The 13,485-nt window shown below is 35.1% G+C and overlaps 2 protein-coding genes across 4 annotated transcripts; both read right to left on the bottom strand.

Moving 5' to 3' along the window:
* Positions 1-3,509: 3,509 nt before the first annotated feature.
* Positions 3,510-5,693, bottom strand: LOC143451346 (uncharacterized). 3 transcript variants are annotated; one of them, XM_076951826.1, is made up of 6 exons: positions 5,548-5,693; positions 5,360-5,465; positions 5,185-5,245; positions 5,050-5,096; positions 4,880-4,981; positions 3,510-4,378 (listed from the first exon to the last, which is right to left on the bottom strand). In XM_076951826.1, exons 1-6 carry the CDS (start codon positions 5,576-5,578, stop codon positions 4,288-4,290), a joined length of 438 nt encoding a protein of 145 aa, XP_076807941.1. In that variant the 5' UTR covers positions 5,579-5,693; the 3' UTR covers positions 3,510-4,287. The 3 variants fall into 3 exon arrangements, with proteins under 3 accessions (XP_076807941.1, XP_076807942.1, XP_076807940.1); XM_076951827.1 differs by lacking the exon at positions 3,510-4,378 and adding an exon at positions 4,387-4,609 and having other exon boundaries at positions 5,548-5,663; XM_076951825.1 differs by lacking the exon at positions 3,510-4,378 and having other exon boundaries at positions 4,387-4,981; positions 5,548-5,663.
* A 96-nt stretch (positions 5,694-5,789) lies between these two features.
* LOC143451345 (protein O-mannose kinase-like) lies at positions 5,790-12,840 on the bottom strand. Its single transcript, XM_076951824.1, has 6 exons — positions 12,547-12,840; positions 12,142-12,372; positions 7,775-7,935; positions 7,454-7,623; positions 7,033-7,181; positions 5,790-6,330 (listed from the first exon to the last, which is right to left on the bottom strand). The coding sequence occupies exons 1-6, from the start codon at positions 12,724-12,726 to the stop codon at positions 5,917-5,919; spliced, it is 1,305 nt and encodes a 434-aa protein (XP_076807939.1). The 5' UTR covers positions 12,727-12,840; the 3' UTR covers positions 5,790-5,916.
* Between the last annotated feature and the right edge of the window lie 645 nt (positions 12,841-13,485).

The raw sequence follows: 13,485 nt of genomic DNA, 5'->3' as shown, positions 1-13,485 counted from the left end.
GACCAAACAAAACTCTGAAGAAGCTGCCTGATATTGTTATAACTATCATACATTATTATACCTAGTTTAACTTTCTTTTCGTTTGTTTATTAAACGTTCTCAAACAGTGTTAAGGCACGCTTAATAAGGAATAAATAAAAAAATGATCGTATAAGTTTCGGGAAGAATACAGAGTACTTCAAAGTTCGGAATAGACACAAAGTATAACGACGTAATGCGTTTCGTAATTTTGGCCTGGGATACGTTACAAACCAGGAAGGAACATAAAGGTTACAATCTTAATTTACAGTGGAATTAAGATCGTCGGGATTTGGTTCGTATGTATATTCGCATGCTCCACACTGGAACGGCTTAAGTCTGTCTTTAATATGTAGGACCGAAAATTTGGTACAATTACATCGTAAAATAACTGCTGTACAACCTGCACAGTAAATCGGATGTTTAAAGTCTGGGAGTGAATTTCGGGAGTCCTTGCTTCTTTTGATTCGGAGGAAGTTTCCGCAGGGGCACGAGAGGTCGCCCGATGTCTCGAGTGCCCAACTGGAAAAGTCGTATTTGCGGTTTCCGTTCCTATGTCGTGGTACTTCAGTTTTTTCTTTGTCTTCGTTTGAGTCTCCGCTTATATTCTTTCGCTTGTTTCCTCGGCTCTCACTCTCCTCCCGTTCCGAGGGTCGTCCACCAGAGTCGGGCTCCGGACTCTCCTCCAATGGGAGGCCCGTTCTTGCTCGGCTCCTCGCTCCCCAGGAGCTCCTTGCCTTTGCTCCGCGTTGAATCTCAGCTGTTTCTGCAAGAGCAGTAACCTCTTTATGATTTTCGTTGGGGGATGTTGCCGATCCCTCCTCGTCCAATTCCACATTTCGAGCAGCTGTCATCGGGATATCTCGTTCATCCGTACTGTTGTTGCTTATTTGTATTCTCTTTGGGCATTCTTTGAATTTGTGGCCCTGTTCGGTGCAGTAACATGTTTGAACCTGACCATCGTAACTCACCGCACATCGAATCTTTCCTAAGTACAAATATGAGGGGAGTTGAAGTTGTTTCATCGTTTAGTTGTTTACTTTAAATATTCTTCTGCCATCTTTGATTCCATGCTTAATTGTCCGTTCCCGATTGTCTGTGAAATAGTCACTTCGCAAAAAAAGACCATAAAAGTACCTTTGAATGTACGATCTTTTCTGGTGAAGTAGTGACAGCATATTTCTCAGAGAGTTTAAAGTTATCACTTAAAAGTTTAAGTTCATAGATTTGTCTCAAAAAGTTTAGCGTTCATGTTGAAAAAGTTGCAAGCCAGCTTCTTTGAGGTATCGACTAACAGACTGAACCCGTAACTAATCTGTTGTTTACTCTTTCACAGTTTACTATTGATTTATTTGTTTAAGTAGCCTAATTAATATTCTGTACATTTTACTGAGAAATCACACATGAAATCAGAAATACACATGGTAAATATTACCAAGCAACCAATGTAATACGTACCAAATTAATTGTTATGTTTAAACAGTTTGCTGTTACCAATCGCAATTGGTAATGGCCAGTGGGTTTGCTAATTCTTTTTTAGAGTGTACAGAGTACAAAATATACGAAATCGATAACTTCACACCAGAAGTACTGGTGATAATTTGGCCCGGTTTGAGCATAAACTGGACATAGGCCTATATCTTTCTAGAAAATTCACACATTCTTTGTGCTCCTCCAGCCATGTATATAATTCGGACCACTCAAGTTTTGTGAAGCTTTTAGAAGCGCTGTCGTTAACAAGTTAAAAACAGTTGTCGAGTAACTTCTGACTGATTGGGAAATTGACCAAAAGCCAACTTTTATCCTAAGTTAGAGCTAACTTAAAAACAGAGTTATGTGAACAGAGCTTCTCGTAAATTTGCTTGGTTGCATTAGTATGAATTCATAAAATTGTGTAGCTTAACATTGCAAACAAATCACAATTTGGACGCCACCCAAGCGCATGACCAACATAAATACATAACAAAGGGGACGAAATAACGCGTTAAAAAATATTCATATGTATATACCTATTCATTGTCACGTGCCATCTTAGTTAAGCAGATGTCAAATAGACCATTACTATAACTACCTTTATTTTCAACTAAGTGATGTTTGTTAACCATGTACCGTAGGGTACAAAAAAAAAAAGAAGACATTCGTGTACTAAATTTAGAAAATCATGATGATCAGTGATTACTCTTGTAACAACACGTAAAAAAATAAATGTTTGTCAAAGTTTGCAAACATTTCTCCATTTGTTTATGAACTAGCAAATTGGTTTGTTTTGAAAAAGCAGTTAATAAACTCAGCAAGCGACAGTGATTGTCTAAACTTTAGACTCTACAGGTACTGTACTATGGTGTACGATTCGTTTCTTTTTGGTATCACGCAATGAAAAAAGGCTACTTTATTTCAACGAAAAAAGGGCATACGTTTGAAGCTATTTTGGACGGTTTTTTGATAATCTTACTTGAATTTTATAACATACCAACCAAAACCAAACCAAAATCTGCATTTCAATCTTACTGTAACTTTACATAAACCAGCCCCCCTTGGCAAAGTAGCTGAATCTAGTTTTCTGCATGCCCGTAGCTAGCACGATAGACGATCGACGATCCTAGCTTAACCGCCTATTCTCAACAAGCTGAGGGACCTGTTACGGTGAAATGGACCAAGAAAAAAAGCTTAAAATTTCCTTCTGTCAAATCATAATTGCTAAGTTTTATTAATAATTAATCTTTTATGGTTGAACTGATCGAGGTTAAGTTGACCAGGGTTGAGTTGACCAACCACCACATTCGATATCCGGTCGAACCGTGTAATGGCACCATCAGTGCTGATTTTAACATACCTCGAACATCCCATGCCATTTGTATACTAATGATGAATTTATTTAAAGCGTTAAAAATAGTTTCATCAGCAGTAGCCTAAAACGTATTGTTAAATTCGTGGCAGAAACAAAACATTTTTGTGAATGGAAGAGTCGTAATAATTCGGCATTGTTTGAAATTGCACATTCATTGTTTCATCCAGATGCAACGAGTATCGGCTATTATTCATTCTGTAGAACTCTTCCAACCAATTGACGTTTAATATTTCCTAACACACCACCAATCTGCTCATTTACGGTATTATTACTTGTTAAAAAAAAATAATTTTCAACTTCTTTGCCACCTTAATACTCAGCAAGCTTGCCACTACAAAATAGCCCATATCTAAACTATTGAAGTGTTTATTTGACTTGCAGACCATTCTATTTGCGATAGGCAATTGAATCAGAACAATAGACTCATAATGTGTTAAGTTTCATCAATACAGCTTGGACAAGAACTTCGTTCAACTTGGGTCGAAATATAAGCAATATTTTTTTTACTGGCCGAGATTATATTTCCATCTGATGTTGATATTTATAACAAAAATCAGAAACGCTTTGAAATGATGGTTCGGGCCGGGTATTTCGTGTAGTGTTCTACCTTAAGTTTGAAAAAAATTCGGGCCCAAATTTATACTCACACTCTGCCACAGTCTGCCACACTCTGCCACACTCTGCCCACGTCGTAATGTCACTTTCTTTAAACAAATATATATGCACAGAGAGTGCTATAAACCTCCCTAAGAGAGCAAAGCACAACTAAGTAAATGATAACATTTAAAGAATGGCATCAAAAGATGTAAATTTAATTTTCGGGCTTAAAATTAATTTTTGAGTTCGGACTTGAATGTTTGGGATAACAACATGAGGCCCGTGTACAACTCTAGGTTGGCCTATGCAATTTGCGTTGCATGGTGAATTTCAGACAGAGAACTACTCCGTTGTACGTACAAAAGAATAGTCTGAGACTATAAACCAAGGATATAAAACGTCGCGAAACGTAAAACTATACAAAGCTCAATAATGAATAATTTCGTTGGTTTGATAGTCTGGGTTTGTGTAGGGTTTGGTAGCTTATTAAAAAAGTTCAACAAAATTACTATGGCTGCCTATAAGTTGCGATTTGTATTGTAATATCATTTTTATTATTTTTTAAACTATTCGGACACTAAAATTATTAAGGTATACAGCGCGGTAACCATTATGGCAATATAGGAACCATGGCTTTAACAACCAGCTCATATCATTGCAACAAATGTCATTTATCTAGATGCTGTACAAGAGGGCAAATATAAAATATAAATTCAAAGCTTAAAATATCTTATAGAAAATTTCAAATGTAAAGGAAAATGAATAATAGATGACATCAATATTTTCTGTAACATTATTGGTGAACATGCACCAGTGCCTTCTTTTCAGTAACGTTCATACGAGGAATATTCTTGGTCCGTTTCTTCGTCACTGCTACTCCAGTTTCTTTTGTAAGGTACTGGCAACTTCCGCGCACTGTGGGAAACAGTTAGACTTTAGTTAGACTCTTTAAGCAAAATTTTCTACTTTGCAAGCGTATATGGTTACTGATTAAGAGTTTCCAGACGCAGTTGCACAGCTTGGTAATCAATAATTTAATGCAAGGCGATCGATTCGTTACGTTTTACAATTTCAGTTCATTTTCTTTCAGATTAATCTCGACATCTGTCTTCCACCGGCTAAAGGTTTCTACAGTTGCGTCACAACCTGCCAAAATGTTGTTATCATACATAGTCCAAGCATAGTTACCATTTTATGTTCGCTTATGGTACTGATATAATTTGTGGCATATTCGACACATATAGTTTACCTATATAGGCCTACAACGGGTAACTTATAAAATATTCATAGGTCCTAGCTTCTTGGAAAGATCGATAAATTATTTAGTTATATTGGCTAATACAGCTTTTCAATGTTAGCTTCGAAGGCATAAAGTCAAAGAAAACAGCAACAGCAAATACCACAAATTTTGAATACCTGGTTATTCTTCTAGCTTCTAAATGACTTGGTGAAGTTCTGTAGGGATCTAATGGAATAGAAGGGCTTCGAGATTGCCGATACTTACCCAAAGAAGAAGATCTAAAAAATTTTGTACTATAAATGAAACGTTGGCAAAATAGAATTCGAATTTTCAAAATGAATCAGACCTTTGTCTTGATCGGGACCTGCTTCTTTTCTTCACTTCCAAACGTCTCTGCAAAATATTATTATCTGAAAAGTTACATCAATGCACATACTAATGAGCTTTCATAGTAAACCTGACGTAGATTGCAGATAATTACCTTTCTTCTGTTTTTGCACTTTTTGCAACATCTTGAATAAAAAGAGCGCTGTGATGACGATCTGTAACGAAAGTCTTCCACACAATAGAACTTAAAATTGAAAACTGATTGGACCAAAAAAGCGTTTTTAAAGTTTGTTTTTGTACAATTTTAATAGTCTCAGTACGACTCTCACCTGTTTATGTCTGTACTTGGGTCTTCTGATAAATGACGTATGCTATCACAGCTACCTTTTCTCATGTTTTTACTCAATCCTCTTAGTATATTTTCGTTATTACTAGCTGCGTAATGAACAAAACTAAATAACAGCCGTTGGAACACGAACAACAGTTTTTAAAAGAATTGTGACTCGCCGCCCCTTACCTTCGAAAGCTAATCCATTTTGCTCCCTCATTTTTTTAGTTTTTTTGTGTATGCTAGAAGTACCACCGTATAAGCAACCAGATGCTCACCAAGTCTGACGCGCAATTAACATCTGCTCTCCTCGGCGCTTTCGACTTAATTTTATACTTTTTTCTCTCCACTAAAGAAAATATCAAGTGCAAGTAAAGGTTGTTGTTTGGAGCCTTTTTCAAATATATAAGGCTTGAAAATGGATCGTACAATGAAAAATGTAGTTTTTGTATTTTTTCAGACACTTTGAAAGCAAGGCACTAGTAAATATTGTCTTACTAACCTAACGACAGGAGAGATTAAAATATGTAATGGCTTCAACTACAGTACGATTAATTATTATTCATCTTTTTTATTGATTATTATATCTGCATAAGCTTTTAATATTTCTTTCACGTTGGGTCGCATTAAAGGCGTATGTTCTTTGCATTTGGAATGTATTTCGTTCAAGGAGTTCCATATTTCAATGCAAATGTTCTTGTGGGGGTCAAGCTTTGATTCTTTGATATTCAGTAAAAGTATGGCTTGTGTGACATCAGGAATTTTGTAAACATCAGCTTTTTCATCGAGATATGGCGGAAGTCTGCCTTCAGAATCCAACAGGTTTCCGCTATCCTTATCGTTGTTGTCAGTATTTTTGCTGCCATAGATCTTTGAAAAACGTGAATTTGGAAGATATTTTAACATTGCTTTCACTTGTTCTGGAGCGAGGAAATATGTTTTAGCGATATCCTCACGATTAGAGAGCAAATCCTAAATACCATAACTTTGATTAGTTGTTATTTATAATTGCCTACACCTGCATAGCATCAAAAAATAAGGATTTACGATTAAAATGCGACAAGGAATAGTTGCGGAATTTGCAATTATTTGGCAAAACCTTTTCAAGTGCGCTGTTATAAACGTATATAAATATACTTGGCGAATAAAATACAAATGATTCTGATAAACAACATGCTGAATTCTATATACTGTACATATGTATTTATATAAGGCTATACTGTATACAACGTTTTAAATTCAAACAATTCATATTTTACACTTTATAGTAACAAATTGGACAAATACTGACCTTTACCCTAAGTAAGTGAGCAATGGGCAGCTTTTTCAATTCATATGATGGTAAATTATTGATTACGAAACTTGTTATGCTTTATGGGTTTAAAACTATACTGTATTTTACATACATAACTGTTTGATTTATAAGAAATCTTTTGGAGTAAGGTTACAAAAGATCATGCTTTTAATGTATTTGTCACGTTTTTCAGAGAGATAAACTCAAGCTGAGGTCTTTTTAAATCCAAGAGTGTTAAACGTTGTCGCTTATTTAGGTTTAAAAGTCAATTTCTAACGTCCAATTCATTGACTTTTTAAGTCTCAAAATCTCTTGCAGTAAATTCATCTTTATATATATTGTATATCTTGCCAAATTTTTAAAATAATCTGGTATATAACCTGATGCTTGCACCGAGCAAGCTTTCCTTTATTTTCTTGGACTAATGGAATGTCGTCCAAATCAGAAAGAACAACTGTATTACTTTCCGTAACTAAAAACTGAGCAAGCGTATCATCAAGTGAATTGCTGTCGCAAAGAATACGTGGACCTTATTCAAAAAAAGAGATTTCATGTTAAAGATAAATTCAATGTAACTCAAATTTTTCTTGTGATGTATTCCAGTCTATAAATAATTATGCCTTTACACTGGCATGGTGCATATAATATGCTGTTTTTAGAATCACATACTTTTAAATCGAAAACGACGTATATCCCAAATGTAAGAAAAGTTTATGTTAAACAGTGAAACCATCAGCTGGTATGTTTGCCAAACAATAATATTAATAAAAAATAAATGTAATTAGCTGTTTCTCATTTTACCTTGAGGCTGGGAATGCATAAACAAGAGAACTTCCAAGTATGAAATGGCCAACTGAAATCTATCTATGGCGGTTGTTGAACGGTATTTTATTGTTCTCACGTATTCTCCCAAGCTTCGACGTGGATAGTATTCGGTCACAATATAAGAACGACCGAATTCCATTGCGCTTCTACAGAAAAATCTGCCTTTAGGGATCTTTGTTTAAGTTTGAAAATAGAGCTTTATTACAGGTTATATTTATAAACGCAAGCTTTTAGCCATACGGTAATAACGTTCAAGCGCGCCTCTACGCAAAGAAAGTTTTAAAAGTTGCCCATTACTTGGAAACATTGCAAAAGCCTACAAGCTGAGGTACAAAACGGCTTTGCAAGTCAATGTAATTACGAAGATTTTCGTTGAAATCACCAAATCGATCTTTTCCTTTTTCCATCACCGGATGTTGAACAGCAACGTTATAACCTCGCCAGATACCATACTGCAACTTATTAACAAAACATGGTAAATGTAGCCTATATTTCAATGCATGTTCGTGCATATAACAGCTAAAATATAATGTAGATAACAAATATGACCAGGTCATATACCTATTGTATTATACTTGAATATAACTTTGATAAGTAATTCATTCGTTGTTACGTTTCAAAACGTTGCTTTTCACGAAATTCTGTAATGTCATGAAACAAAAAGTTATGATAAATGCGAAAGTTATGTATAGTCGATTAATTATTAGGCCTACAGTATATATGTAGCCTATACAATATTAATTGACAATCGACTGACAATTGCTGATTTTGTACAAAGCAATAAGTAAACCATGTGTCACTAATTATTTCCGTTCGCAAAAGGTAAATTTTTAAACTGTGTATTTTGGATGTTTTTGTGCGTAATTACGTGTAAGTATACAAGGATCTACACAGCAGTAAAACAACTTATGGCGTTATTCACGTTAGAGATCTTAATTTATTCATTCAATTGAGTTTTTTACTTTGTAACGCTTGGTGAAAGCTACCGAAAAGTTTTGCTACCAATCTCAACGAAACCGCCAGTTCATACCTAAATCCTTCTACTCGCCAGCAAAAAGTGCAGCAGGGACATCAAAGGAAAGTCGACAATGTAAGTGTAGCCAAACTTTTTCTCAGCCAGGAACTTCCCGATCGACAGCTAGTCAATTAGCTCTGTTTGCTTTAATAACTTTTAATAGCATTTTCTTAGGTAAAAACAATCATCTTCTTGCTTTAAAACCCAAACGTAACTAACCACCACTCTCCACCCGAGCGCAACACCACACCAAAACAAATTCCACGCAATCAGAGAATCAACGTGGGACGCTAAACACCAATTAGGCCCTAGGGGTCGCGATGTGAGACGTCACAAAAGATCGACTAAAAACAAGTGTACAAATAAATAAGTAAAATACAGCATCACGTGAGCAAATCTAAAACCTGACAAGCATGCATACAAAAGACACAACGCGAATAAAAATAAGAGCTGACCCACACATTTAACTAAATTAGAATATAGGAGTGTTGCGAACAAACGATATGGTGGCTATAAAACGGGTGCATAAAATAATCCCGTGACATAAGCACATTTTGAGCTCATTATGCCAAAATAGTGGTATAAACAAAAATAGAGTAGTGATGAAATATTGCCTTGTCGTCATATAAACATTATCCTATCCAATTTACAAGGAACTATCATAAAACAGATGTGGCTTTCGATTAGAAGAAGACTTTCTATTAACGCATTACACCAGACTGGTTGCATGGAAAAGATGCTTATGAGCTTTTGAAGGGCCTGCAAGATCGTTCCGCGCTTGTTTACCAGTGAATATTGTTTGAAGGGAAGAACGAGACGCCTTTAAGTATTTACTTTACAAAATAATCCGCATTATAACCTTTTTTAATCATTTAAATACAATTCTTTTATTTTTTATGCTTTAAAACATTCAAAAGATCACCAAATTCTTGAAAAGGTTGTCAAGATTAAAGCGGAGTGCAAAGTAAAAAACACGAATCTGAAACTTGCTTGCTGCCTACTTTAGAAAAGACGCATCGAAACTTTTCAGGTATTATCAGGTAACGACATGTCAAAGACTTAATTTAAAGTATTCCCTTCGATAGTGGTCTTGAGACATTTTCATTTAACTTTTATCTGTTTAGAACTTTACATTTAAAGCGAAAAGACTATAGATAGTAGTAAAACTTATTTTCTAGGGATGGGCCGATGCGAACCCAAACCCGAATAGATTCGCCGAATATCGCCTTTATGGAAGATTTGGGCGAAGATGAATACCAACAATGGCGAACCCGAATACAATATTACTTATAAATTTACTGAATTTTGTTAAAAATGATGATTTAGTTTCCCGACAAAGCTAAACAAGAGTCAGCAGTACTTACAATGAAAGTCGTTTTGCTAAGGAATTTGCTTTTTCAATCGTTTTTTAAACACTATTTTTCAAAAAAAACGATTTGTTTTTCGATTACGTCATTTTAGAAACAAGACTTGATAACTTTTGGATTAAATTTTGTTGTTTGGTTCTAAAACGAATAGATTCGGGATTCGTTCGTGTCGACCTTCATAATATTCGGGTTCGCACGAAACGACGACATAATAGAAGAAGCATCGGTAACGCTATTTCTCGCAGTTTTATGTTAGGTGAGTATTTTTATTCTATCAAGTGAAGAGTAAATTGTGCTCATTTTGCACAGTAATCAAAAAATCGTACAATATGGTAGTATTTGAAGAATCGTCCTGCTTTTTAAAGATTGATAAAGATTTTGCATTTTACATTGGCAGTACAAACACTTTTAACGCTTTTATAGGCAATTCTCTTCTGGAAGGCACAGATGTTTTTGTTTTAATAGAAGGTCTGTAAGTTCGCGAGCTTTTTCAAGGCAATTGTGTGCAAGTTTGCTTCACTTTATGTGTTCAACATGATATAGACCAGGGATGTCCAACCTGCGGCCCGCGGGCCACAATGCGGCCCACCTGAGATTTTTGTGGGGCCCGCTAGTCATTTTCACTCCAAGTAGTATTTTGAGCTTTGAATCTTAGCCTAATTAAAATGTACCAGTCAGCTCTTTATGTACCCATTTTTCTTGAAATTTAATAGGTTCTGCGGCCCAATGAATTATTTCAAGTGACAATGCGGCCCACTATAATAAAAGGTTGGACATCCCTGATATAGACAATATCTTCTGAAATATATTACTGAGATTAATCAAAAGAACACTAAAGATTGTTTGCCATTATTTTTATCGGCGTAATAGAGTTTTTTATCCCTTTTTTATTCAGATACTTTGCAGAGATTGATACTTCAGGCGTAAAAAAACGTGGAAAAGGCATGCAGTGAACCCTAAGGTCCGATACCTAAGCTTGGAGAGTAACAGGATCGGAACTGAAAACTTTAACCAGTAGAATTGAGTAATTTTTTAACCTTATTTTTTCGTTCTGTTTCTTCGGTTTTATGGGTAGAATGTACCATATCACATATTAATTTGAAAAATTTGCTATAGTGAAACCGAATTTTGTGAAGCTGTCATTGTGCTGTACATTGCAAGTAACTTTTAATTAACATTTATTAATATTTACAATTTAGGGTAGTAAATTTTGCCTGAAACAGACGGTAAAACGTTACAAACGTTCCATATAAATTCGCTGCCAGTAGTTTGCCTGTAAAAATTACAAATTTTTTTCACAGTGACGTCTAAGCAAGTCGATCGCAAACCATGTGCAAAATTAGTTTGGGTAATTACTAATTATATAGGCTATACATTAATAATTATGAGTTGTTCTTTAAAAGCTTATGTAAGTATCACTCGATTGTTTCTATATAGCTTTATTACTCAAAAATAGACGAATAAGTTGCATGCGCAATCAATCAGCTTAATAACATGATCAAATAACTTTTACTGTATTCAGCGTTTTGCAAAAAAGCTGTTTTTCACTTGACCATTTTGACATAATATTTTAAAATTAGTTCGCAAGCCTAAAATGACACTCCTGATTTAAGTACTATGGTGCATACTGGATAGTATATACATCATTTTCCACGCTTATATACTGTAATGTTAGCAAAGCGTATATGCATACGCCAGCCAGTTATGGTTGAATATTTTCCAAATTGTTTTTTTTTCGCGAAGTTTGGAGGAGTTGTACTTAAACAAGAGAAAAAGCTGTTATTAATATAAAATTTTTGATATGAAGCTAATGGAATAAACGTTTAGTAATAAATTGTTAGATCGCAATAACAAAAACAAGTAGGCTGCAAACCAAGACGAAATTAACCTTTATAGCCTAAGGTGGTTTTTGTATAGGTGTAGAGATTACTGCGGCCTAATGGTTAATAGTTTTGCCATAGATAAGAGCAAACCTTCAAGTTTTTAGTTTAAAAAATATAGCATACACTCCATACAGTACTTTTTTTGATGTTATGTAATGCTTTATGTTAATATTGTTATAGGTATAATAGAAAACAATGTTCCCGCAGGCTATACTAAACCTATATGGACGTATATTTACAAACTCTAGTCCATATAGTCATATAGTTATAAGAAATTGTACAGAGACTTACTCCCAAAGCAATCTATCCAAAAGAGAACCATATTTTCATAAAAAGACAACTTTATAACGCATAGCTACGGGCGTACTTAAACATGTTTACACAATGAAGATCTTTTACCTTTTTAGTTAAGTCCTTTCCAAAGTATTTTCCCAGAGCTATTTCGGTATTTATTTCTGTGCAATCTAACCAAGGATGACAAGATGTCATGTTTGTTAAAAGAAACTTTCCGTTCTCGCAAAGTGCCCCGTTGTTTATGTTCTCTGAGATACTGTTGTTGTACCCAAAAATCGACACAGCATGCGCCTGCAGTTTCCGCAAAGCTTTTCCGGCTGGTAGATTTATAGACTCCTAGTAAAACAAAGTTTTTAAAAAAATAGGATATAAATAAACTTTACGATTATCTGTCAATCCGTTAAGATGTATCAATAACAATGCAGGTTGTTGACTACACAGTTTGGAAGTTTTTCGACTCTCTAGCTTTACATAGCCATACTTATAAAAACTGGGAACAACCATGCTTACTTTCATTTTGTGTATACCATCCGTAAACGCCGTAAGACTGACATCTCTACGCTTTGACTTTAGAAGCAAAATTACCATACATGCACATAAAATCACAATTATATATCCCTTTAGCTTGTTATAGGCTTTTGATCTATTTTTGCTTTGGAGGTTGTTCAGCTTTCTTTTCTGTTTACTCATAATTTTGCCAGATGTGATGTATGTTTCTAAACAGTTTTCTTCTTACAGGACCAGTATGGCATTTCCAGCTAATAACATACATTTGAAGCGAACGTTTCCTACAACCTCGAGCGTAATTTTCCTTGAGGCAATTTATAGAATCGCGAAAGAATGGTGTAGGACTGTAGGTAAAAAGAGCATTTTGTTGTCGATGCGGCAAAAAGTATCGCTGGCCTTCCATCTTCTAACAGACAAATAGCAAGCAGGCTATATTTTCCAGTACAGGTAGACAAGATTAGTCATTAGATTCATCACTCTCTACAATCTCTCTTCCTTTTTTAGGAAAAATTATTTGTCCTCCGAGGACGCTCAAAAATGCTCAAATGTCCTCCTTTTTTGCATTTCAAACAGCTAAAATAAAACTTATGCTCAAACAGCTTGAAGAAATAGGCTATACATTTCGTTGATTTTAAAGGTTGAACCATATGGTAAAAGCTTTGTGCTGTGCATAGCATATCGCTGTACCTTGCGAGGTAATTGTAGGTCAATAATATGAGGTAAGCATCTATGATGTAATCAAGCTGTTTATTTTTTTTGTGCTCATGGTAAAACAGTTTAAGTTACTTGGTGACTTTGATAGTCAGCTCGGTTTTGTGTTACTGTGAAAGCTAAAAAATAAATAATGCCAAGAAAAGGCTTAAGGCGGGCATTGGGCCACGCTTTCCCACAAACCAAATTTTTGGAGCCCACGCTTTGAAGCCTTCTACTTTTATATTTTTA

Source organism: Clavelina lepadiformis, chromosome 4 (assembly GCF_947623445.1).
Source record: "Clavelina lepadiformis chromosome 4, kaClaLepa1.1, whole genome shotgun sequence".
Classification (NCBI taxonomy): domain Eukaryota; kingdom Metazoa; phylum Chordata; class Ascidiacea; order Aplousobranchia; family Clavelinidae; genus Clavelina; species Clavelina lepadiformis.
Note: the sequence above shows the minus strand (reverse complement) of the source record. Positions and strands in the feature narration are given on the sequence as shown.

Bases quoted from the DNA above. Each gene is read 5' to 3' on its own strand.
- LOC143451346 (XM_076951825.1), bottom strand. From the start codon at position 5,578: ATGAGGGAGCAAAATGGATTAGCTTTCGAAG. The intron at 5,097-5,184 runs GTAATTATCTGC...AATATTTTGCAG, and splicing joins AGTGCAAAAACAGAAGAAAG to AGACGTTTGGAAGTGAAGAA. The intron at 4,982-5,049 runs GTCTGATTCATT...AAAATTTTTTAG, and splicing joins AGGTCCCGATCAAGACAAAG to ATCTTCTTCTTTGGGTAAGT.
- LOC143451345 (XM_076951824.1), bottom strand. From the start codon at position 12,726: ATGAGTAAACAGAAAAGAAAGCTGAACAACCTCCAAAGCAAAAATAGA. The intron at 12,373-12,546 runs GTAAGCATGGTT...TTGTTTTACTAG, and splicing joins ATGGTATACACAAAATGAAA to GAGTCTATAAATCTACCAGC. The intron at 6,331-7,032 runs GTTATATACCAG...TATGGTATTTAG, and splicing joins TTGCTCGGTGCAAGCATCAG to GATTTGCTCTCTAATCGTGA.